Here is a 27,572-nt window from a genome sequence, read left to right on the forward strand (position 1 = left end):
TCCTAGACAGCAGGGGGCGCCTGAGGCCCCAGCTCTTCCCCCTGGGTCCTGCAGCTGTACTTTCCAAGTCTGGTCCCTTCAGTCCCCACCCTGGTGTGTGGGGTGAAAATCAAAGGACAGGAGGGAGTGAAGCAGAGGTATCCATCAGGAGAAGCTGGTCCTGCCCCCTTTCTCTGGCTGCTCTTCAGGTGGCCTCTCCCTGGGAGAAGGAAGTGCTGAATCTGAGGACAAAGACATGGGCCCTGCTGGCTGTATCTTCTTGCTGCCCCTTCTGCTGGGCATTTCAGGTGTGTTCCTTGGTGGGGGGGGGGGGGAGTGAGAAGAGTCCTAGGTGAGGGTAAGGGCTCCAGGAGAAGCTGCACAGAGCATGGGGTGTGGGCCTCCCACGGCAATAAAAATTCATCGGGTGTCTCCCACATACCTCTTCTCTCTCTCTAGGCACCCATGAGGAAGAACCAGAGAATCTCCTGAAGTCAAGTAAGAGGCCTTAGCCAGGGCAGCATGCCTGGGTGGACCAAGGGAAGGGAATCTGTGCTGAGCTGGAGAGAGAACCCCAGTTTGGGAAATGGCACGAAGGGGTGGGAGAAGAGGCATTGGTTTCCAGCCAGATCTCCCATATCTTTTTCCTTTTTGTCTGCAGTCTGTGGGCGGCCTGCAGTCTCCTCTGGCATTGCCTCAGGCAGGGAGGCCAAGGTGGGGCAGTGGCCCTGGCAGGTCAGCATCCGCGAGGGCCTGCTTCACATCTGTGCAGCCACCCTCATCTCAGAGCAGTGGGTGTTGACAGTGGCAAGCTGCTTCCGGTGAGTGTTGGCCTTGCTTCAGGGGGACCCACTAGGGGATTCAGGTGACTAGAGCTCCTGAACTAAGGTCAGACAGGAGTTTATCTTGCACTGCCCAATATAGTACACTGTGCCTTAGAAGTGGGTCCAAATGTTTCCTACCCTAGCTCTCAGTTCAATTCAACTACTCTTACAATTTCAGGCATCTTCATTTTGACAATCATCTTGATTGAAACGAACGCCTAAAAAGTTAGCTCCTGTCCCCCACCAACCAAGTCTCTACCCAAAAAGACATTCCCCAGGAAGGGACCCTCCCTTTACAGCATGCCCACATCTTCTTACTACTCTGGATAAACAATCTTAAGCCCTCTTTACTCTCCCCAGTGACCTCATCCATTTCTGTGGTTTAAAATGCTGTATATTTGCTGATAACACACACATTTACATCACTAACTCCAACCTGTGGTTCTGATGCATTTCCATTTGGATATCTCACTGGTATCTCAAAGGGAACATGATCAAAACAGAGCTACAATTTCACCACCACCACTATCCCTAAGCCTACTTTTGTCTTCCCTCTCTCATTCAACAACATAACTAGTTGCTCAAGCCGTACTCAGAAATATAAAGCCCTACTCTCCCTCACCCTCCATAACTACTGCATACACAAATTCTGTCAGTTTTACTTCCAAAATATACTTTGACTCCAGGATAGCTGTCCCCAGACCACTGCAATAGTATAATAGGTTTTGCTACCTTCATATACACAACAAAGTGATTTTTTTTTTTTTAAGTCAGAAGCAAGGTCAGGTCACTCCCTCCTTCAAATCCTCCAGTGGCTGCTCAGGCAACTAGAATAAAACCCAGATGCCTCACTGGCAAAAAATGGCTGTAGATTGCCAGATATCTGCTCATTTTTCCAACCTCATCTCATTCTACTCCAACTTTATTTCAACTCCTAGAAACTGCCAATCTCTTTTTCACTTACCCTCAAGGCCTTTGCATACTCTATTCCCTCTGTCTGAAATGCTTTTCCTGATAGCTCTTCTCAAGGCTAACTCTTATCTTTTGGGACTCAGTTGAGAACTTATCTCTTCAATGAGACCTTTTGTGATCACCCAATCCTAAGTCTCTTCCCCTATTCCTTTACCAACTTGAAATCCTGTTTGTTTTCTCCATAGTGTTTATCATAGTTTAAAATGTTTTACTTGTTAAACTGTTGCTTATCTCTGCCTCATTTCCCTCACTTCCTTCCTCCCCTCTCTTTTATACACACTCTCTTACATATATACGCACACACACACATACACAATAAATCCAAAAGCCCTATGAGAGGCAGATCATGCCTAAGTCTCATTTATACTCTCAGGAAACGCTCAATACTTAGTTAAGGAACAAATGCTTGAGAGCCAGAAGAAAAATGCAACCTCCAGAACGATGGGCTCTGCTGTGACACTTCATGACAGTCATAAGAAATTCATGGTCCCCATTCTGCTTCTCTTCTCAGGTCTAAAGACATCAGAAAATACAGTGTATTGGTGGGGTCACTTCAGGTCTCTGGTCGCCCAGGCTCCAAAGCGACGATAATACCTGTGTCCAGGATTATCCCCTACCATGACTTCCAGGGAAACACATCTAGTACCATCGCTGTGGCAGAATTGGCCTACCCAGTTTCTTTTACCCCTGTTGTCCTGCCCATCTGCCTCCCCTCATCTGCAGTCCAGCTGAAGAAGTCAACTTCCTGCTGGGTGACTGGATGGGGCTATTCTGGAACATACCGATGTGAGGATAAGTAGATTTTCTGAGCTCCATTTCCTCAACTGACATTCTCTCCCCGTACTCTCTATCCCAGCCCAGCACCAGATATATTGCACTCTCCAGGCAGTTGATCTGAGATGTCGCAGACTTCAAATTCTCCTTGACCCTATACCTCCCTCTTGTGCTTTCTTCTGCTGTAATCTCTTTTGCTTATTTATATCTGCTTTTGCTCTTATTAGCAATAGTGCTGGGACCTTAAAAGTGAGAAGGACAAGACAATGAGCTTAGGGAGAGGCTAGCTCTCCTTCTGCACCTGGGTAGTGTGCGTGGTTAAGGTACACAGAGGGGAAGAAGGCATGAAGATGTATTCAAGAAAGTAAGACTGCTCAGCAAGTCTCGAGTCAGACTAGGAAAGAAGAGCTTAATTTCTGTATCAACAGTCTTCATTCTTCAGAGTATGTTATCTCTACCTCTATTCTATGGAACAGGACGATATATTCCAAGGCCAAAAAAGTTGATTTTGCATCATTCATTGTTTTGGGTTTTCCTGAATCATATGGGTTTTTTGTTATTTGTGGCATCTGGGTGGGAGCAAATGACTTCGGTCTTGTTTAGACCAAGGGAACTCAGCCTTCAGGCTATTTCCCAAACTGGAAATCAAAGTGCCATCTGATATGGAGGCAGAATATTTAAAATCAGAGATATACTTGAAAATCAGAGGCATGAAATCTGTATCATTAGCTGCAAGTTGCTTCCTAATATTTTAAGATAGCTCTGATTCCTTTTGATCTTACAGACATGAAGCCATCCTATACACTGAAGGAGCTAAAAGTGCCCCTTATTGATCTCCAGACATGCAGGGACCACTACCAGAAAGCAAACTCGCGTGGAATCAAGCCCATCATCAGTGAAGCCATGATCTGCTCTAAGCTCCCAGTGGAACGGATGGATCAGTGTATAGTAAGAATCCATCCCATAGGCACCTTCCAGAGCCCTCCCCTTTCCCAGTGTGCTTCCAGGGAATGCCTCCATGGAATGACTCACAGGGAATGCCTTCCAGGGAATGCTTCCATGGAATGCCTCACATCTTCAGCATCCCTGGGTGAATCCAGCAGTGTGTGGACAGGCTCAAACTCCATAGTTCTTAGCTACACTACAGGGAGAATTTCTTCTCCCTTTGCCTTGTGCGTGGCCTAGTCATCTTTCTTCTCTCCCCAGGGTAGTAGAGGAGACCCCCTGACATGTAGAGTGGAAGACTCCTGGGTCCTCACAGGAGTGGTCAGCTGGGGATCAAACTGCCTTCAAACCAATGAGCCTGGAATATATACAAACATCAGTTTCTACAAATCTTGGATTGAGAAGTCAGCCATTTCACATAGTGACTTTTCTGCCATCCTCAGTCTGGACCTCTCTGGGTTCCTCCTTGTAATGCTTCTGCCTCTCATTTTCCTGGTGCTACCCTAACTGGCTGAGGTTAGTATGGTCATGTAAGTGACAATAAAGAATGAGAAAAAAGGGGGGGATATTCTAGAAGTTGATGGCTTTGATGAGAGAGTTTGAAGATTTAGCAAGACAGATGCAGTTATGCTACTTCTAGCTATAGTCACCATAACCCTTATCTGTTTGTTGCCTTTTATCCCCAGGTCAACCTGAAAAGCAAGATCGTCAGTGTTAATAAAGTCTGGTTGATTCCAACGGTTATTTCTTATATTCATTTTTTTTTTTTTTTTTTTTTTAATGAAACTGGAGATAGGGCCTGGGGAAATCCAGAAGCACAGAACTTTAGAGCTGAAAAGGATCTGGAAACCACCTGGCTCAACCAATCTCACATTCTACAGATGAAGAAACTGGAGTTCAGAGAGGTTTGTTTACCCTTGCTGAACTCGAGATGAAAATCATCCAATCTGGGCCTACAATGGGTTCTGAAGAAAAAAGCAGGGACTCGAAAGATTAGCTTTCAGGTGAAGCACACCAGGCAAGAGGAGCTGAGGGCAGTGCATTAGTTATTCCTGTATAACAAATCATCCCAAAACTTAACAGCTGAAAAATTCAAACATTGATTATCTCACAATTACTGTGGGTCAGTAATCAGGGAGGGCTTAGCTAGGCAGTTCTGGCTCAAGGTCTTTCAAGAGGCTGCTACTGGGCCATCTGGGTGGCTCAGTCACTTAAGCGTCTGACTCTTGATTTCAGCTCAGGTCATGATCTCACCGTTTGGAAGACTGAACCCTGCATCAGGCTCTGTGGTGACAGCATGGAGCCTGCTTGGGATTGTCTCTCTCCCTCTCTCTCTCAAAATAAATAAACATTAAAAGAAAAAAAAAAAAGAGGCTGCTGCTGTACCAGCTGCAGCCATCTCAAAGCTCAACTAGAAAAGGAGCTGCTGTCAAGCTCATTCATATGTCTGTGGCAGGCTCCAGAGGATCTGCTTCTAAGCTCACTTACACAGGCATCTCCAGAGCACTGCCTCATGGCAGCTGGCTTCCCTGAGAGTGAATGATCCAAAACAAAGTAAAAGAGAGCACCCAGCACCACAGTCTTTTCATAACCTTATCTCAAAACTGATTTCTCATTACTTCTATTGTATTCTGTTCTTTCAAATAGTTGACTCGAGACACCTGGGTGGCTCAGTTAATTGAGCATCCAACTTTAGCTCAGGTCATGGTCTTATGGTTAGTGGGTTTGAGCCCCGTATCGGGCTCTGCACTGACAGCACACAGAGCCTGGGATTCACTCTCTGCCCCTCCCCTGCTCATGCACGCTCTCTCTCTCTCAAAATAAATAAATAAACTTTTTAAAAAGAAAAATAAAAAATAAAATAGTGAGTCAACAACCTGTGAATATCAGGAGGCAAGGAAAACTAGGGCCTTGGATCTTATAGGCTGCCTTCTATAGGTAGAGTAAGGAATAGGTGTGGACTAGGAGCTAGGAAGCTAAGATTGACCAGTGTTTAGTAGTTGAGATCAAATGGAGGGATGGGGAGTTTAAATAGAGATATCTGGGGGAGAATGCCTCTCCCTCCCCTTAAGTCCACCTACCGAAAGCACTTCATGTTTGTGCTCTTAGGTGTACTGGGGTTAGGGAAGGTGTTTATTAGAGAGTTTCCAGCTTGCAATATCCTAACTAAAGAGTGGTCTAAGAACATATCTCATGTAAGAAATGTATGGCTGCTTTATCCCTGTCTCTTTCCTGGGCCTCTGGTATACAAAGAGTGGTTAAGAACATGGGATGTGACACTGGCCAATGCTGAGTTAATTAATGGGTTTCATAAGAAGCTGATTAAAATAATAACAGGATTCTCTGTATTACTAGGCAAATAATAGCTAAAAAAATTGGAAGAAGTTTTGGCAAGACAGTAGAATGAACGACAAACAAAATGGATATCCCTTGCTCAAATTTCATTAAATACCAATAAAATCACTGTTTTATTTTTTTAAATTTTGTTTTTTACATTTATTATTTTTGAGAGAGCACTAGTCAGGGAGGGATAGAAAGAGAGGAAAACACAGAATCTGAAGCAGGTTGCAAGCTCTGAGCTATCAGCACAGAGCCCGATGTGGGGCTCGAACTCACAAACAGTGAGATCATGACCTGAGCCGAAGTCAGACGCTTAACTGACTAAGCCACCCAGGTGCCCCTAAAATCACTGTTTTAAAAGAGAGATATTCATTAATAACTGCAAAGGTAATTACATAAAAATAAGTAAATTAAATTTGGGCCACTAAAAAGCTTTCCATACATATGAAAATAGTAAGAACTTTGAAAAAAATTCTCTAAATGTAAAAATGATTCAAAGAATGATTATGATTTATTCTCAAAGGGACACTATTCATGTACAAGTTCTCAGGATTTTTTTTATGTGACAACAATAAAGAATTGGAAGGCAAAACAATTAACATAATTAACAAAAGAAAAGATAAACTTACTAAACATGTGAGATTCTAAATAAGTAAAAAAGAAGTATGAGAAAAGATGATGGATCTAGATACTAAAGCCAAGAAATCCAACAAGGAGATAAGAGGTTTTAGAATCATAAAATAAAATAGTTGAAAGGCACCTTACAAGTTATTGGATACAACTCTCAACTCAAGCAAACTCAAGTTTGCTTATTTAAACAGACCCAATGGATGATCCTTACACTTCTTAACACAGCAACATTGGAAAATTAAGTAAGTCACTACTTGGAATCGGATAATGGGAACTATTTTCACTACACAATATTGTTGCACCCTTCCCCACCAGAATCCTCTAAAACTGAAACTTAACAAGAAAATACTTACACATAATACATGAAATGGAATGAGATAATTATCTGTAAAAAGAACCCCCCAAATTTCAACAAATACATGCCTTATGTGTTTTATGAATAAGCTAAACTTGGAGATCTAAGTACAATCTTGAAACAACATAACAGGCATGAAATCGGAACTGAGAAGCTTAAATGTAATCAATAGCATTAGGCACTGACTAAAGGGACCGAGTATTTAGAAGGGGGAAGGGTCAGCATGGAATCCAAGGCAACAAAAGCCAGATAACTTACATGTTCATCAGACCCAAGGAAAGAGACTCTAAGCCTGATGAATATAAACTTCACATTTATTTACAAAAATACGTTCTGTTATGGAGAAGTGCTCTTTCACCTAGTTTCTGTAAATAAGGGATAGATCATCCTACTAAGTGAAATGCTTGTGGAGATTAACCACTTCCATTTGTTCAGATCCTAAGTCTCTTCAAACCACCACCCACTTACTAGTTCGCCCCTACTCATAAAGAAGATGTGCCCTGGTTAGGAAAAATGAAAATCCCAAATAATGGAAATGAATAGCTTTCACTGCAAATAAACATTCTGGCTCATACACAGGCCTCTTAAAATTTAATGAGTCAGTCTCTTGAGTTTGATGTATTCTAGGTGCTCTGACAAACCTTAAATTTCAGAAGCCAAAAAGCTAAGGGCCCAGAACCTAAATTGAGAGGATTTGTATCAAGTCATGTTGCCTGCGAAAGACCTGCTAAAGTGGACTCTCTGGGTGATAGGACATCTTTAGCTCATCTCTGTAGCAGAAATTTATATTTACTTTATGTCTCCTCTGTATTGAAATAGTATGCTATTTCCAACATTATCTTCCATTCTAACAATTAAAGAGGAGATTATTTATCCTGCTTTCACAAATGAAAACACATACACACACAAAAAAAAACACAACTGAGGCTTAGAGAGGTTAAGTAACTTGCCTAAGATTACACAGCTAATATTTGATTAAATAGATTTATCCAGGACTGTTTGACTCAAAAGATCTGGCTCTTTCCACTACACAAAATTACCATTCACTAACAGTGCCATTCGCTTTTAGAAGGCTCTACTAAAGGTTCTTTATATTATGCCAAAATAACATTTCCCTTTGGTTCTAGTTATTTGTACTTATTATACTCCTAGCTCCATTTGTAATTATTCGGGTGCACACAGTTGTATTTCTCCTTCTACACAGATAAGAACGGTCTTGAGAAAAGAAACGACTATCCTATTCATCTTCTTGACCTCCTAGCAGCATCTAACATAGTGATCTGCAAAACAGAAAGCATCAAATCTTATTTTCTGAAAACAAAATGAACAGCCATAGACTATAGAAAGCCAGTCGTCAACAACATTGGAAGAATTCCCTTAGTATGAGTACAAGCAAACAAATATAAAAAGGGAAATATTTTCTCTTTTGGTGATCAAAAGGACAACACCAACTCTTGCAAAGGGGGACTGGTTGAAAGGCAGGCAGCAGGGCTCTGGGCAAGCAGGATGGAGCTCAAAGCAGGATCAGTCCCTCTGGAGAAGGTGAGTGCAGGAGAGGGAAACTACAGATTGGCCAATAAGGCAAAGAGCTGGGAAGAGGAAAAGGGTATCTGTAGAAGGTTGTCCAGCGCTTGGCCCTGACATAATGAATGCCAAGGATACAAACCAGTTCTAGCACATACTGGTTAGTGGAATTAAAGCTGGACTAAAAATGTCTTGTACAAGTTCAAGAACTAAGACCAGGCTGGATCTTTTAATCAGCCTCAGGTCTACTGTTGCAAGGTGACAGAAAAGGCAAAGTGCCAGAGTCATCAATTATTCTTTAAAAGATTGTTTTACAAAGGGATTTATTAATTTTCCAATATAGTACATCAATCTGATGGGTTGAATTAGAAAAGAGACAATGGAATCCATTTGCCCTTCCTGGAAATACAGACAAAAAACTCCAAAACTTGCAAATCTACTGCTGTCTCAGTTTTATTCCCAGGGTGCTTAAGAGAGACTGCATCCCTGAAGTGGCACCCTTGCTCTATAACACTGGTTCTCAACTGATGGTGATTCTGCCCCACAGGCGGCATTTGGCAATGTCTGGAGACAATTGTGTTTGTTACAACTGGAGGTGGGTAGTACTCCTGACATTCAGTAAATGAAGGCCAGAAATGCTGCTTAACATCCAACAATACATAGGATAGCACCCCACAATAAAGAATCATCTGGCCCATAATGCCAATAGTGCCAATGCTGAGAAATTCTTATCTAAAGGCACCATCAACATTAATCTAAGCCATCACCAAGATGACCTGTTTGTCCAGAATTAAGCTAATACTTAAAATGGAGATACTAGCTCAGTAACAATAAAAACAGCAGCTACTATTTATTATTGCATCCTTAAATAGGCCAAACCCAAGCTAAGCACTACATCTCATTTACTTTTTACAAAAATCTTGTGGAATATTATTATTCTCCTTTTGCAAAGATGGAAAAGTTGTAAGTTGGCCACAGCCACATGGCAAGTAATAAAGCTCCTACCACCACCATCACATTGCTACTTTCCAAACCAACAATTATTGTGTATAGCAGAGGCGCTTAAAAGATATCTTTAATGTTATTAATAGGGTAATGACCTGGGAACACAGAATCGAAGAGCTAGAGACACAGCACGATGAGAAAGGCAGAAAACTAAAAGCGCTGTCTTCAGGAAAGTCTCTGGAGTGCCACTGGCACCTACTCTCTTGCTTCTAACTCCCTGTCACTTCCTTATCTTAGGAGAAGAAATGGGAACAGTAAAATGGCAGAACAACATGTTTCTTGATTGCTAAACCCTAAATAAGAAAATATTTGTAGAGGGATAACTAGGCAGATTGACAAAGGTAAATAAAGATAAACAAATAAGCAATGCATAATTCAACGTTACATCTGTAAGGAATTTGAGATTAAGTGATTCCAATGCCTTCATGGAACAGGAAAACGCAGGCCGTAGGTGACTCACTCAAGATCATACGGCCATCCCCATGAAAACAACAGATAGTACTGTGGGTAGAAAACCAGAGGAGTTTTCTCCAATATGGTAAAAAAATATTACCTTACATTTAAAAATGAGTGGTTCAGTCGGTTGAGTGTCCATCTCTTAATTTTGGCTCAGGTCATGACCCCAGGGTTGTGGGATCAAGCCCCACATCAGGCTCTGCACTGAATGTAGGATCTGCTTAAGATTCTCTTTCTCCCTCTCCCTCTGCCCCTCTCCCCCACTCATGTGTGCTCTCTCAAATACATACATACACACACACATACATACATACATACATACATACATACACACATATATGGAAAGAAGGAAGGGAGAGGAGGGGAGGGAAGGAAGGGCATTTTCTGGAGGAGGTCCAAGATGGTAAGCATTGAAAGATCCTAAACTCACCTCCTTCCATAGATACCCCAAATCTATAGCTACCACATATGAATCATTTCCCACTGAAAAATATCTGATTAACTGCTCTCCACAACAAAGAATAAAATGAGCACATCAAGATGTGTAGGAGAGGCAAAGATATGGTCTCACAAAAAAACCCACCCCTGGCATGGTGACAGATAATAGAGAGGAATCACAGCAAAAAGGCACTTCTCCCAGGGGGAGGGAGAGGCTGGTCCCCCACACTGGGCAACCCAACCCCTGGTATCTGCATGGGAGACAGGAGCCTCCAAAACATCTGGGTTGGAAAACCAAGGAGGCTGATATCTGCATTCCCAAAGCATTACAGGAAACTGAGATTCCCCCTCTTGGAGGGTTCACATGTAGCCTCGTTGACCCTGAGACCCAGGAGAAAAACAGTCTGAGAAGTGCCTACGCTATACGCGACAGAGATTCATTTGCTAACCTGGGGGCACTGGCTGAGGAGCAGGAGACAGGTGAGATGCTTACCAGAGAGGGAGGCACTGCTGGACACCACTGTCACACTCTCCACATAACCTGCTAGAACAAGCAGGCAAGTTTGGATGCAGTACCCTCCTGCTGCTTTGCTGGGACAGGTGGGGGCAAGAAGTCACAGCACTTGCTGAGGCTGGGGAGTGAGGGCAGTAGCAACCCTCCCTCGTTCCCTGTCTGGGGCAGGCAAGATGATAGGTAGCATAGATCCCCTGCTCTCTACAGTTTGTGAGTGTGGGCAACTGCAACATTTCCCCATCCCCTGACTGGGGCTGTTGACTGTGAACAGTCGTGGCATTCTGCTGTTCCAAGCCTAAAACCAAAGCATGCAAACAGAAAAGGTACTCCCACTGAATCACTGAACACCTCAATCCCACAGGTGCATGCAGTCACGACATTTTCCCACTGCCTTTCTGAAGCCAGTGAGTATGCCCTGCCCCTTACACTCTCCAACTGACTCTCTAAAGCTAACAGGTGCATGCAATCCACACAGGGGACACCTCTTGATTGCCTGGCCCTGCTGACCAAGAGGACTGGTGTTCCAAAGCTCCATGGAACTATAACAACTGGAAAGGCAGTTCTTGGCAGGCTCTGACCTTCAGGGCACTACACAGCAGACAGAAACACAAATTCAGCCTTCCTGTGATTAAAAACCAAAACAAAACAGACAAACAAACAAAAACTATTCACTTAGTCTGGAACTTCAGCCTAAAGGATAGGCTTCAGGTTTCCCACACACACAGAGGCTGAGGAGGTGGTCCCAGGGAACGTAAGCAGTGAGACACCATCCTTGCGCACTAGTCAATGAGACTTCCCAGGAAGGAACTTATACACTCATGTGGAGCCACAGTTTTTGCAATCGTCACCCAGGGGATCCCTCCAAATCCACTGGTCTAAAGACAGCAGGGGTTACCACTGTGGCCCCATAGGACTATATATATTTGCCTACTTTAAAATTTTTTTTTCAACGTTTTTTATTTATTTTTGGGACAGAGAGAGACAGAGCATGAACGGGGGAGGGTCAGAGAGAGAGGGAGACACAGAATCGGAAACAGGCTCCAGGCTCCGAGCCATCAGCCCAGAGCCTGACGCGGGGCTCGAACTCACGGACCGCGAGATCGTGACCTGGCTGAAGTCGGACGCTTAACCGACTGCGCCACCCAGGTGCCCCTATATGTGCCTACTTTAAAAGCTGCTGCCTGAAAGTCTGGATTCCAATCAACCTAAAACTATATGCTGACATTCTTTCCCTTGGATCACTGACAAGTCTTGGTACACCCTCAACAATTGGGAGAATATCAAAAATAATTTAGGCAGCTTAGACAATCTCCAAGGTTCAAGAGACAACTAATAGCCAAAGCAAGTTTGAATGAGAAGGATCACACCCACATAAGGCCATTCCTTCAAGACTGAGAGCGGTAGCTATTTTGCCTTATAGAAACAAACACACAGTCAAACAAAATGAGGAAACAGAGAAATATGTTCCAGATGAGAGAACAAGAACAACACATCTGAAAAAGACCTTAATGAAATGGAGATAAGTAACCTACCTGATAAAAGAATTTAATGTAATGGTCATAAAGATGCTCACCTAACTCAGGAGAAGAATGGATAAACACAGTGAGAACTTGAACAAAGAAACAGAAAACATTAAAAAGTACCAAGCTGAAGTCATAGAGCTAAAGAATACAATAACTGAACTGACAAATATACTAGAGGGGTTCAATAGCAGACTGGATGAAGTAGAAGAACAGATAACAAACTAGAAGGTCAAACAATGCACCTCACTCAGAGCAGCAAAAGAAAAAAATATTTTCAAATGAAGATAACTTAAGGGACTTCGGGGACAATGTCAAGCAGAATAACATCCACATCATAAGGGTCTCACAATGGAAAACAGAGAGAGAAAGGGACAGCAAACTTATTTGAAGAAAATGGCTGAAAACTTTCCTGGGGAAAGAAACAGACACATAGGTCCAGGAAGCCCAGAGTTACAAATAAGATGAACCCAAAGAGGGGCACCTGGGTGGCTCAGTCAGTTAAGCAGCCGACTTCACTCAGGTCATGATCTCGAGGTCCGTGAGTTCAAGCCCCGCGTCGGGCTCTGTGCTGACAGCTCAGAGCCTGGAGCCTGTTTCAATTTCTGTGTCTCCCTCTCTCTGACCCTCCCCTGTTCATGCTCTGTCTCTCCCTGTCTCAAAAATAAATAAATAAATAAATAAATAAATAAATAGATAAATAGATAAAAATTTATAAAAAAAAAAAAAAAAAAGATGAACCCAAAGAGAACGAAACCAAAACACACTCAGATTTGAAGGAGAGAGAAAGAATTCTCCAGATGAGCATAAGCTAACGTAGTTGATAACTACTATACCACTAAACCAGCCTTATAAGAAATATTAAAGGAATTTAAGCTGAATAGAGAAGGCACTAATAACAAAAAATACACAAAAGTAAAAATCTGACTGGAAAGGTAAATATATAGTAAAGGTAGCAGATTGATCACTTATAAAGCTACTAATAAGATTAAAGGCCAAAGTAGTAAAATTAACTGAAACTACAATAATTAACTAAGAAATACATAAAATTAAAAGATGTAAAAAGAGATATCAAAAACATAAAATGCAAGGAGGCACTTGGCTGGCTCAGACAGTAGGGCATATGACTCTTGACGTCAGGGTTGTGAGTTCGAGCCCCATGTTGGGTGTAGAGATTACTTTAAAATCTTAAACAACAACAACATAAAATGCAGGGGTATGGGGAGTAAAAATGTAGTTTTGGAATGTATTCAAATTTAAGTTACTATCAATTTAAAATAGACTGTTACACACATAGGATTATATATGTGAAGCTCACAGTACCCACAAAGCAAAAACTTACAGTAAATACACAAAAGAAAATGAGAAAGGAATCTAAGTATAACATTAAATAAAATCATCCAATCACAGGAAAGACAGAAAGAGAAGAAAGAAACAGAGAGAAACTACAAAAATAGCCAGGAAACAGTTAACAAAATGGCAGTAAGTACATACCTATCAATAATTACTTTAAATGAAAATACACTGGAGTGCCCGGGTGGCTTAGTCGGCTGAGCATCCAACTCTTTGTTTTGCCTCAGGTCATGATCTCACAGTTCATGAGTTTGAGCACAGTGTCGGGCTCCATGCCAGCACTGTGCAGTCTGCCTAGGATTCTGTCTCTCCCTCTCTCTACCCCCTCCCTGCTCATCTGCATGCACAAGTGCGCACTCTCTGGCTCTCTCTCTCTCTCAAAATAAATAAATAATTTTTTTTTTTTTTTAATTTTAAGAAAAGGGGGCACCTGGGTGGCTCAGTCAGTTCAGTGTCCAACTTCAGCTCAGGTCATGATCTCGCGGTTCACAAGTTTGAACCCCACATCAGGCTCTGTGCAGACAGCTAGTTGCGTGGAGCCTGCTTCGGATTCTCTGTCTCCCTCTCTCTCTGCCCCTCACCCATTCATGCTGTCTCTCTGCCTCTCAAAAATAAATAAACATAATAAAGAAATAAAATTAAAATTAAAAAAAAGAAAAGAAAATGGACTAAAATCTTCAATCAAAAGACAGAATGGCTGAATGGATAAAAAAAAAAAAAACCAAGACATATTCATTTACTGACTACAAGTGACTCACTTCAAAAGTTAGGTCACACACAGACTGAAAGCAAAGGGATAAAAAAGATGTTCAATGTAAATGGAAACCAAGAGAAAGCTGGTATAGCTATACTCATTTCAGACAAAGCAGAATTTAATATTTTTAAGTATATTTATTTTAATATATACTTATATTAGAGTGAGTGCATGAGCAAAGGAGGGGCAGAGAGAATCTCAAGTAGGCTCAATACTGTCAGTGAGGGCCCGACACGGGTCTCAAACCCACAAACTGTGATATCATTACCCGAGCTGAAATTAAGAGTCAGACGTAACCACCTGAGCCAGCTAAGTGCCCCCAAAAGCAGACTTGAAAACAAAGACTTGTTACAACAAGACAAATAGGAGCACTACATAATGATACCAAGCAAAAAGATATAGTATTGGAAGTCCTAGCCACAGCCATCAGACAAGAAATAAAAGGTATCCAAATTAGTAAAGGAGCAAAACATCCGCTATTTGTAGATGACATGATACTATACACAAAAAACCCTAAAGATTCCACCAAAAACCTACTAGAATAAATGAATTCAGTAAAGTTGGAGGATACAATTTTGATACCAAAAATCTGTTGCTTTTTTATACACTAGTAACAAACTATCATAAACAGAAATCAAGAAAATCCCATTTGTAATTCCATCAGAAAGTATAAAATACCTATGAATAAATTGAACCAAGTAGGTGAAAGACCTATAAACTGAAAAACCGTAAGACATTGATGAAAGAAACTGAAGACAAATGAACCAAACAGTATTCTGTGATCATGGATTAAAAGAATTGACGTTATTAAAATGTTCACACCACTCAAAGCAATCTATAGATTCAATGCAATCCCTATCAAAATTCCAATGGCATTTTTTGCAAAAATAGAATAACTTCTAAAATGGGTATGGAACCACAAAAGACCCCCAAATAACCAGAACAATCTTGAAAAAGAAAAACAAAGCCAGAGGTAACACACTCTGATTTCAAACTATACTACAAAGCTATGGTAATCAGAACAGTATGGTATTGGTATAAAAACAGACACACAGATCAACAGAACAGAGAATCCAGAAATAAACCCATGAATATATGGTCATTTACAACACAGGAAGCATGAATATATAATGAGAAAAGAACAATCTCTTCAATACACAATGCTGGGAAAACTGGACAACTGCCTGCAAAAGAATGAAACTGAACCAGTATCTTATATCACAACCAAAAATTAACTCCATAACAACTCTTACACCATATCCAAAACTGGATCAGAGACTCGAATGTAGGACCTGAAATCATAAAACTCCTAGAAGAAAACACAGATGGTAGGTTCCTTGACATCAGTCTTAGCAGTATTTGGATCTCACTTCAAAAGCAAGGGAACCAAAAAGAAAACAACACTACATCAAAGTAAAAAGCTTCTCCACAGCAAAGGAAACCATCAACAAAGCAAAAAAGCAACCTACTGAATGGGAGGAGATATTTGCAAGTCATGTATCTGATAAGGGGTCAATATACAAAATATATAAAGAACTTTAAAAACTCAATAATTAACAACAACAAAAACCCAAACAATTCAATTTAAAAATTGTCAGAGGACCTGAACAGACATTTTACCAAAGAAAACATACAGTCAAAGGGCACATGAAAAGATGCTCAACATCACTCACCATCAAATCACAATCACAATGAGATATCACCTCCTGCCTCTAAGAATGACTAGAATCAAAAAGAGAAAAAATAACAAGTGGTGATGAGGATGTGAACAAAAGGGAACTGTTGTGCACTGCTAGTGGGAATGTAAACTGGTACAGTCACTACAGAAAACACTATGGAGGTTCCTTAAAAAATTAAAAATAGAATTACCACATGATCCAGCAATTCTGCTACTGGGTATCTATATGAAGAAAACAAAAACACTAATTTGAAAAGACACATGCATCCCTATGTTCACTGCAGCATTAGGTACAACAGCCAAGATATGGAAACAACCTAAGTGTTCGTTGATGGATAAATGGATAAAGAAGATATGGTATCTGTATATACATAATGGAATACTCAGCCATAAAAAAAAAGAAATCCTGCCATTTATGACAACATGGATAAACTTTTAAGGTATTATGCTAATCGATAAAAGTCAGACAAAGAAAAAGACAAATACCACATGATTTCATTTATATGTGGAATCTAAAAAACAAACACACAAGGGGCGCCTGGGTGGCTCAGTTGGTCGAGCATCAGACTTCGGTTCAGGTCATGACCTCGTGGTTTGTGAGTTCGAGCCCCAAATCAGGCTCTATGCTGACAGCTCAGAGACTGGAGCCTGCTTCGGATTCTGTGTCTGCCTCTCTCTCTGCCCCTTCCCCACTCACGTTCTCTCTCTGTCTCTCTCTCTCTCTCTCAAAAATAAACATTTAAAAAAATTTTTAAATTAAAAAAAAAACCACAAACACACAAACAAAACTAAACTAAACTCAGACTCATAGATACAGAAAACTGATTGGCAGTAGCCAGAGAGGAGGAGAGTTTGGATGGGAAGGGAGCAGAATGAGTGAAAAAGATTAAGAAGTATAAACTTCCAGTTGTAAAATAAATAAGTCATGAGGATGTAACATAAAGCACAGAAAATACAGTCAATAATATTGTGTTAATTTCATAAGGTGACAGATGGCAACTAGACTTACTGTGGTGACCATTCTGCAATGTGTAGAAATATCACATCGCTATGTTGTACACTTGAAACTATTATAATATTGTAGGTCAATTATACCTCAATTAATATAAATGGGAACAAAGAGAAAAAGTGAAAAAGAGGTCATTTTCTTAAATAACTCAATGCCATTATCACATCTATCAAGATTAGTAATAATTCCTTGATACCATCTAATTACCCAGTTGATTATCAAATGGCCTTGATTGCATCAAGATGTCTTTTTAGAGTTGGTTTGTTACAAACCAAACAAGGGCTACACATGTTTATGTCTCTTAAGTTTATTTTCATCTAGAGGAATTTCCATCCCTTTTTACCCTCTATACCATTGGCTTACTATAGAAAACACATCAGTTTTATAAAATGTCCCACATTCTGCACTTGACTATAAACTTGTGTTATAATTAAACTTATTTTCTTATCCTGTGTATGTGTTATAAGTGGAAGTAACTTTAGAAACTGAGGTTTCCCTTTTTTTGATATGAATACTTCATTGGATATTGCTTCATACTTTGTCACATCAAGAGATTCATGTCAGCCTTTTCCTACTTTCATGATGTGAAGATTGATTCAAATGATTAAAATGGTAACAGCTTGAGTACTCCATCAACCTCTCATCCAAAACTTTCAACTACTGATGATCATCCCCTGAATCAATTATCTCATGAGGGGCTGCAAGTGGTGGCATTCGAATTCCATTCAGTCCAAGAACGCTTATGAGCTGGAATTCCTCCCTCTTATCAACTAGGCCCATTTTTGTATTCTAAACTACCGTCTGGACAGGAAAAGCAGATAACTACTTCTTTCTTTTTACTTTCAATTTTCAGAGGAAAGGGTTGGTGTCTTAGTTACTATCAATAAAGCTTATTTCTAACTAAACAAGAATCAAAATAAAACTTTTTTTTAATGAAACACTTAAACAAAAGGAAAAAGAAGAGATCTGTAAGCAATCCAACTAATTCTGAAGAGTATTAACCAGTGACTTCAGATTTATCCAGGGATATAAAAGTCCAAAGATATAGGGCAAGCACAAGACTCTCAGTGGAAAAGGAGTATCTGGTCAAATTCTTGTTCCTTTGATAAATCAACAGAAAGATGTGTCCAGAGCTTTGATGTCTTTGCAAAATGACTACCTTTATTCCAAACATGACTCAAAGGCAAACCTCAAACTGAGATCTGACTTTGTAAAAAGCTATACTTAAATAGGCTGACTAAATAAAAATGTCCTGTAAACAACCATAAAGTAAATTGGAATACCCTGAGATACAGTGAGTCTGGCATGTGTCCCACCACAACAGTCTCTGCTGCTTAGCTGGTCACATTTCTGCATCCTCATCTTCCCCACTACATGTATAAGGGCACTGACTCCAAAGACAATTAGCCATGAAACTATGTCCCAGTAAGACAAGATAATGTGTTCAAGTCCTTGGGAATCTGAGCTGAAAATAAGGGAAAACTTGGGCTGCTTTCAGTGGATAGAAAGCACTTGGGCCATACAAACGGCATAGGAAAAGAAGTAAAGACCCTGAACTCTCGTTATGAGCTCTTGAGCCATCATGAATCCAGAGCTCCCTTCCTGCTCTGGTCTCCAGGTCTGTCCTGTGATAGCTCCAGATGTCCTTGTTAGTCTCCTCCTTATTGTTCCACAGATGTCTGTTTGTGAGGGCTGCCATAACAAAGTACCACAGAGTGGGGGGCTTAAAAAACAAATTTGTTTTCTCAGGGTTCAAGGTGTCAACAGGGTTGGATCCTCCTAAAAGACAAGAGGGAAGGATCTATTCCAAGCTTCCTTGTAAACAGCCATTTTTCTCTTTGTATATGTCTGTATCCAAATTTCCTCTTTATGTAAGGACACCAGTCATCTTGGATTAAAGCTACCCTAATGACCTCATTTCCTTAATTACTTCTTTAAAGACACCATCTTCAATGGTCACATTCTGAGGTACCAGGGGATAGGACTTCAATGCATGAATTTTGGGGAATACACATTTCAGCCAATAACAATATGTTTAAAGTAATCCCCTCTTTGCTTAAGCTAGTTTAAGTGAGTCTTGTTGGTTGTAACTGAATAAACCTTACCAAAATAGCTACATTTTCTGGTCTTCTATTATTTAATTATTCATGTATTTCTTTCAATCCTCCCAAATATTCTGAGCTATAAGAAAGCAAAAACATGCTTCAATAGTTTGCTGAATTCCACCTCCACAGACCTAGTACCCTACAAACAACTGGTACCAAAAACATAAAAGGGCACAGAGAATTCTGTAGAAGGTGCTGTTCCCTCCCACCCAGATCACCTTTCAGAACTAAAGTATACATTCTCCTAGCAACCAGGAAGGATGACTGCTCCTAGTTCACAGCTAAGTCCTATCCCAAGAAATGCCAACAGAGGCACTTCACCTGAGGTAATTCCCATTCCTTGCAGGCAGTCTACATCCAATCATGCATAAGTCCAAAGGCCCAACCTTCTTGTCTCCATTCAAGACATCTCTGAAGAACCATCCCAGCTCCAGAGCAACTTGTGGGATTGGCTATGGCCTATATGCAAGTGAATTACAATTAACTCTCTCTCTGCCCAATCCTGTTTCCATCCCCCACCCCCACCCCACAACAAGGTGTTCATCCTGAGACCAGTCTCCAATAAACTCCCGGCACACAAATCTCTCAGTCTATTTCCCAGAAGGTATGATTTACCCTATATTCTATGGTTAACACTGTTGACAAAGATGAAAACAAAATTAGGAAAAATTATCCAGGTACTGGGTTAATTTCCTCTTTCCCATTTCTTGCTTTTAAAGAATCCTGTCCATCTTCTATTCCCTTGCTAGAGAAAGGGTCCTTCCAATCCCCTCCAACCTGCCCTGTGCAGATAGCTACTATATCCTTCCCCCGCTCCTATCCTCCAACCCACAAGCAGGAACCACAGACCTCCTGCTCTCCCTGGACACAGGAGGCACCTCAGCCCCGCCCCCTCCTTTGCCCGGGCTCCTCCCTCTGGGTCCTGTGGCTGCATTTCTGAAGTCTGGCCCCTTCAGGGCCTGGCACCAGGTGAAAACCAAAGGACAGGAGGGGGTGAACCAGAGGAATTCACCTAGGAGGTGAAGCTGGTCCTGTCACCCTTCCCTGGCTGCTCCCCAGCTGGCCTCTCCTTGGGAGCCTGAGTTCAGAAAACAAGAAGTTCTGATTCTGAGGACCGAGACATGGGCCCTGCTGGCAGTGCCTTCCTACTGTCTCTTCTGCTGGGTGAGCCTCTGGGGTGGGTGGCATGGGAGGGGAGAGGCAGAGGTTTTTGGTTCAACAAGTTATCATATAGAATAATATGTCACTTCACCCTTGGGATATTACTTATGAACAGTGTGCCCTGAGGAAGTCCTGAGGGGATACTGTATGTGAAGCAGTAAACAAAATAAAGATCCTTACCTTCATGGAGCTTATAATCAATTCACTTATTAAATAATATGTAATGTAAAATTTAAATATGTAAATTTTGAAGCAGGTTAGACAGTCATAAAGGTTATGAAAGGAAAGGGACATCAGGAGTGCAGGGGCAGGAGGTGTGCTGTAATTTTAAACAGGGTAGTCAAGGAAATTTCACCAAGGAGTCATCTGAGCAAAGCCCTGCAGGAGGTGAGTGACTTAGCTACAAGGATCTAGGAAAAGAGCATTTCAAGCAGAGGGAACTGGAAGTATAAATGCAGGTCAGTGATTTTAGGAATAAGCTTGTTAACTTATTATTCTGGCCCACAGTGATTTAAAAGCAGGGTAGGCCGTGGCACCTGGGTGGCTCAGTCGGTTAAGCATCCAACTCTTGATTTCAGCTCAGGTCATGATCTCACAGTAGTGAGATAGAGCCCTGTGTTGGGCTCTGCACTGGGCATAAAGCCTGCTTGAGATTTCCTCTCTCTCTCTCTTTCTCAAATAAATAAATAAAAATAAAGGCAAGGTAGGCTGAAAGCAGCAAAAGGGTAACACTGCAAAATGCCAATTCAGTTAAAGAAAACAGTTCCTAATCCTCAAAAGCATCTGAAGGCATCACTGTGTTTGCAACCTAATATACTTGATATTCCTGATGACAACCTTGAATCTTCAGTAAAAGTCAAGTTATGTTCCATGTATGCTGCTAAAAGAAGACACTGTGTAATTTTCAAGATTCGCACTAATGGGCAGACGTTTATAAAAAGTTTCTAAAAATGTGGCCTTTAACACAAATCTGAGAAATATTTCAGTATCCCACATACTTAAATATGTGGAAAGCCTCTCCTCTCAATGAATCCAGACATAAGAAGATGCATTATTATATATTAAAGATATGATGTCTTTCTTAGGGTCTTGCCCATGCTCTTCTCCCAAAAAGAAAGACCTGCCGTCAGATGAGTGGTCTCTAATTAGACTGCTGAGTTTGAAACTGGGACAGGATGGAGGATGGAGGCTGGGAGGACCTGGGTCCCAGGAATGGATGGGAGTTTGAGGATGATGAGAAGATGAGGACCACAGGAACAAGACACCCAGTGTGCCACACTTGCCTCTCTCTTCTTTTTCTAGTGTGTGGACGACCCGTATACTCAGGCCGTGTTGTGGGTGGCCATGACATTGTTGCAGGGCATTGGCCAGTCAGTGTGCACTTGCACCAGGCCCATGTCTGTGGAGGGTCTCTCATCGGTGACAGGTGGACACTGACAGCAGCACACTGCGTAAAAATGTGAGTCCTAGCTGGTGGCTAGCACACAGATAGGTTCTCAACAAATACTATACTTGAATGACTTTATGAATGAACCAACAGACATATGGAAGTGGTAAGAGGGGGAGGTACAAGGAAATCCAACATCACCTTGGACTAGGGATAGGATGTAGAGGTAGAGAAAGAAATGATGGAGAAAGGCACTGTATTAAAAACTTCTCTTACTTTGTGCCAGATCACTTCCTAAACACCAGCCAGGGAATCTTAAGTTTTTCTGGGTCACAAACACAATCTGAGCGGTCTCTCAGAGCCACTGCTGTAAGAGAAGCAAGATGCCACGCAGTGAGTAGCAGCAGGGAGAGGCCTGTGTGAAACTAACGACTCCAGCCAACAGCTAGTGAAGACCTGAAGCCTGCCAACATAAGGGAGTTTGGAAACAGATCCTCCTGGAATCGAGTCTTGAGATGATGGCAGCCCACCCTGATTAGAGTCTTGTGAGAAATCTTAAGCCAGAGGCTCACACCTGATTCGTGACCCACAGAAACAGTGAGATAAATGTTTGGTTTTTTAAGCCTAGTCTAAGCTTTATGGTAACTTGTTATGCAACAACAGATAGCTTATATATTTAGAAATCAAAACAGCAGGGCTTTTCAATGACAATACTGAAAGCTCAAAGGAAATACAGCAATAACTTCAAAATGCTGAAAGAAAATTATTTCCAACCCAGAATTCGGCCCATATGCAGAGTACTGATCAAGTGTGGGACAGAAACAAGATATTTTCAAATCTACAAAGCAGCAAAAATGTTACCTCTCAAAAAAAAAAAGTTACTTCTCATGCACACCTTCTCAGAAAGCCCTAGGAAAATGTGCTTCATCAAAATAAAGGAGAGAAAAATAGGAAAACATGGAATACAGAAAAAAGGGGATAAAACACATAACAGAATCCCCAACCCCCCAAAATGGGAGAAAATGCAGGATCAAACTCTAGCCATAAGCATATGAGGAGACCACAAGAGACAGGAGACAACAAAAGAAAGAATAGTTAGGAAGACAGGAAAGGAGAAAAGCAACAAACCAGCCCTGGTACAAGCTGGAAGTAGCCTGGTTAATTCTAGGTCTCTTACCATCCTTTCTCACCTAGAGACTTAGCGCTACACACAGGCAGCTTGTTCTCAACCAGCTGTAGCACCTAAGCATGCTTCACTTTTATTCTCCCTTTCTCTTCCCCTTAGGAGCTGGATTCTTTTGTTATATATGGTATGGCTGGGATCAATTCACACAGACCACTCAAACCAAAGTGTGAAGCATCATGTATTTAAAATTATTATTCATCCCCAATTTCAACATATAACTGCAGACATCACCTTGTTGAAACTGGTCTCTAGGGGCGCCTGGGTGGCTCGGTCAGTTAAGCGTCCGACTTCGGCTCAGGTCATGATCTCACGGTCCGTGGGTTCGAGCCCCGCGTCGGGCTCTGTGCTGACAGCTCAGAGCCTGGAGCCTGTTTCGGATTCTGTGTCTCCCTCTCTCTGTGACCCTCCCCCGTTCATGCTCTGTCTCTCTCTGTCTCAAAAATAAATAAACGTTAAAAAAAAAAAAAAAAAAAAAGAAACCGGTCTCTAGAGTCACTGACCTTTTACTTCTTTCATCCTGCCCACCTGCTTGCCCCACATTACAAAGCGGTTGACACTTCCAGGCTCTTGCTGGGTGACTGGATGGCGAAAGGTTACAGAAAGTGAAGGTGAGAATGGGTAGAGAAAGGGGTTTTATCCACCATCCTCTTGTACCCACTTCAGAACATCTGCATTTTAGGCATACCATTACTATGGCAAGTTATTTTTTTTTAATAACCCCCAACTTACTGATACTATATATAAGTCTTCAAATGTCTTTTTTCACATATGCTTACTTAATTTACTCTTATATCCTGCCTAGAGTCTAGCTATAGCTGCAAAAACAGATACTAACAATTTGAACACAAAATTACCTCTTTGAAACAAAGGTTAACAAACCTGATCTAAGTTTGGAGAGTCTAGTGTTTGTGAAAATCTGTTTTTAAAGTGTTGTGTCAACTCTTTCCCAGTGAAGACAAGAAGTGATCTGGGAGCAGACGAATGGGAAAGCAAGAAGTTTTAGAGTACTTCAAATACTCACATCTTTACTTAATCAAACTGTATCAGAATTTCTCTTTATTTAGAACACCAGGAATACCCCACATTGGCATATTAGAAAAACATTAAAACAAATGGAAATAATTTTGAATTATTCATTGTTTTAGATTAGCTTTACCAAAAAAAAAATCTTCCATTAATAAATATGATTAGAAAGTGAGGGGGCACCTGGGAGACTCAATTGGTTGAGTGTCCGACTTCGGCTCAGGTCATGATCTCGCTGTTTGGGAGTTGGATCCCCGCGTTGGGCTGTGATGACAGCTCAGAACCTGGAGCCTGCTTCTGATTATGTGTCTCCCTCTCTTTCTGCCTGGCCCCCGTCAAAAATAAATGTTAAAAATTTTTAAAAAGAAAAAAAGAAAATGATTGTATTCTGCTTTTGGATTCCCTTTCAGGGATTTCCACAAATCACAACTGAATGTTGTCCTTGCCACTTTCCAGATTGCTTTTCCTTTCATTCCTGTCTGTCTTTATAGATAGTGATTACCCTTCCACGTTCCAGGAAGCAAAAATAACCATCTTTGCCTGCCAGGCCTGTGAACAACTCTACAACCCAACTGGCTCCATGTTGCCAGAGTTAGACCAAGTCATCAAAGAAGAGATATGTGCTGGTGATTCAACTAACAAGGATAGTGCAAGGTTAGGGTTCACTCTGTTTTTTTAAGGAGACCTTAATTTAGATCCAAGTTTTCCTGTAGACAACAGTAGATTGGGAATTAGGAGACAAAGGGTCTGACAATAATTCTTGTGTTATGCTGAACAAGTCACTTAACCTTTACTGATTGATTTAATCTCTTCAAGTTTTGATCTAGACAAACGCAAACCATTGGTTACTGGGTTTCCACAGACGTGTATATTTTTATAAATATATTAGCAGGCTGACACAGAATTGCCAACTTAATTTTTTTTTCAAGTAAGAACATTTCACTCTACACTTAAAAGATGTCATTCCACTGTCTCCTGATCGTAAGTGTCCAATGGGAAATCATCCATCATTTGTGTCTTCCTCCACTTAATGAATGCGTTGTGTTGTTTTGCTATGGCTCTTTTCAATAAAATTACCTTCATATTTGATTATCAGAAGTTTGTGATGTGCTAGGTATGATTTTCTTTGTATTTATCCTATTTAGGATTCACTGATTTTTTGGTTTTTGCTTTCATCAAAACTTGAGAATTTTTCATTCGCAATTTCTTCAAATATTTGGCTTCATTTCTCTCTTTTCCTCTTCTGGTTGAAACAGAAAATATAAGTAACACCTTTTGATATTTTCACATAGAGTGTCTCTGATACTGTTTTATTTTTACCTTTTTCTGCTCTTCAAATTGGATACTTTTAAATTAATCTATATTCAAGATCATTGCCTCTTCCTCCTATCATCTACAATTTAGTGTTTAGTTCATCCAATGAAATTTTTCTTTCAGATATTTTATTTTTTAGTCCTAGAATGACCATTTGGTTTCATTTCCTTTCCCTCTCTCTTCCTCTCTTTCTCCTCTCTCACACACACATTTTTCTGTATCTCTGCCAACAGATATCTGTATCTCTTGATATCCTATCTGTATATTCACTACCTTCAAATCAAACAACAATGCAACATGTATGGTTTCACACCCACCAGGATAACTATAATCAAGGTAGATAATAACCAAGAATTGATGAGGATGTGGATAAATTAGAACCTTCATACACCTTGGAATATTGTCTAGCAGTTCTTCAAAAGGTTAAATATAGAATTACCATATTACCTAGGAATTCCACTCTGGGTATACACCCAAGAGAAATAAAAACATATGTCCACGGAAAAAATTTTGCATGAATGTTCACTGCACCATTATTCATAATAGCCACAAAGAAAAAATGATCCAAATACCTATCAACTGATGACTGGATAAACAAAATGTGGTATATCCATATAATGGAATATTATCCAAGCCATAAAAAGGAATGGAGCATTGATATCTGCTACAACAAGGATGAACCTTGAAATGAATATGTTAAATGAAAGAAGGCAGACACAAAACATCATATATTATATGGTTCCATTTATACAATATGTCCAGAAATTGCAGATCCACAGAGGCAGAAAGATTACTAGTTGGCCTAGGGCTGGGAGGAAATGAGGGTGACTATTAATGGGTATGGGGTCTCTTGGAGGTGATGAAAATGTTCCAAAATGGGTTGTGGTGATGGGTGAACAACATTTGAATGTACTAAAAAATACTGAATTGTATACTTTAAATGGGTGAACTGTATAGTATATGAATTATATTGCAATAAAGCTGTTAGAAAAGAGACAGCAAGATTGAGAGACATACCATCACCTACTATCACTATCATTTTATATAAGAAAGGATCACTTTAACACTAAAAAAAAAAAAAAAAAAAAAAAAAAAGACAATAAGAACCTAAGAATAGAATAATAAGGACAGTTCATTCAAATGAAATAAATTTACCTTTAGGGAAAAAATTCATCACATTAATTTCTCTTTTATATCACAGATGAGTATTTTGAAACTATGGCTATAATTTAGCTAAGGTCTTTGCCAATCTCAAATTCCATGATTTTAGAATTCCCTCCATGATCTTCCCCTGATACAGTAAGAAGTCTAGCTCCTTCCAGAGTTCTCCAGCTCCATGGGATCCACTGCCCCATTCTAAGGAACTCTCCACGTCTTGTGACCACTCTCCTCTTCAAGGTCCTTTTTCACTATACTCATGAACTTTATCTTTCCTTAGGGTGATTCTGGAGGGCCTCTGTGATGTCGTATTAATGGTGTATGGATCCAGATAGGATTGGTAAGCTGGGGAACGGGCTGTGCTACATCTCTCCCTGGAGTCTACACCAGTGTGATCTACTATCAAAAATTATTAAGACCACTATCCCAAGAGCTGAGGTCGTGGGTGCCAACGATTTGGACTGATCTGACCTCCTGTTCCTTATTGTACTGCTCTCTCTAGCTCTCCTGGGACCCTTCTGTGCCTTTGCGCCTAACATTTTACCAGGAGAGTAGACAGTGTAGCTAAAGCCTCTAAGTACAGGGCTAGGGTGGGAATACATACAGACTAAGCCCCTGGAGCAGAAAACTCACAGGAGAGTCACTGGGAACTCTCGATTACTTCATTAAAATAATTTGAAATGATTTTGTTTTCGAGGTTCTTTACTCTGGAAGTATGTTTTAGAGGTCGAATAGCTGAGAAACAAGGCTGCCACTTCTGTACATGGCATTCTTTGTCCCTATGAATCTTGCAAGGCAAGAAAGATACCTTCTATAAATAAGTAATTATGAACACAAAGTGGCTAGTGGAGAAGCAGGCAAGAGAAAAATTATCTGTGAAGACAAAAGGGAAAGTCCTCAAGGAAATATATTAAGAGTTTACTTTGTGCCCCTGGTTGGCATTATGGGCTTCTTGTCTATATTCCTCGCTTCCTCTACTATTGTATACTTTGCTTATGTAGCAAGGGATGGAATAAAAAATGTGCATATGTAAATCAGCTCTGTATTTTTCTGAGTTTTACTTTTGGAAATACCAATGTGACCTACTACCAAAAAAATGGATTAATGCCATGATCTCAAGAGCCAAGGTCTTAGGTTTCAATAATTTGCACCCTGTCCAGGTTGTTTA

The 27,572-nt window shown here is 40.7% G+C and overlaps 2 protein-coding genes across 4 annotated transcripts in view; one reads left to right on the forward strand and one right to left on the reverse strand.

The window, feature by feature from the left end:
- On the forward strand, window positions 1-27,042 carry PRSS48 (serine protease 48). The gene is given in 7 exon segments (XM_081795418.1): window positions 1-287; window positions 21,639-21,787; window positions 22,926-23,153; window positions 23,412-23,527; window positions 24,389-24,581; window positions 26,685-26,811; window positions 26,814-27,042. Coding segments are annotated over 7 exon segments (1,011 nt in total). The 5' UTR covers window positions 1-235; the 3' UTR covers window positions 26,960-27,042.
- SH3D19 (SH3 domain containing 19) overlaps window positions 1-27,572 on the reverse strand; it is a 186,735-nt gene that overhangs the window by 128,210 nt on the left and 30,953 nt on the right. The window lies entirely within an intron of this gene.

Source organism: Panthera onca, chromosome B1 (assembly GCF_046562875.1).
Source record: "Panthera onca isolate mPanOnc1 chromosome B1, mPanOnc1 haplotype 2, whole genome shotgun sequence".
In the NCBI taxonomy this organism is placed as follows: domain Eukaryota; kingdom Metazoa; phylum Chordata; class Mammalia; order Carnivora; family Felidae; genus Panthera; species Panthera onca.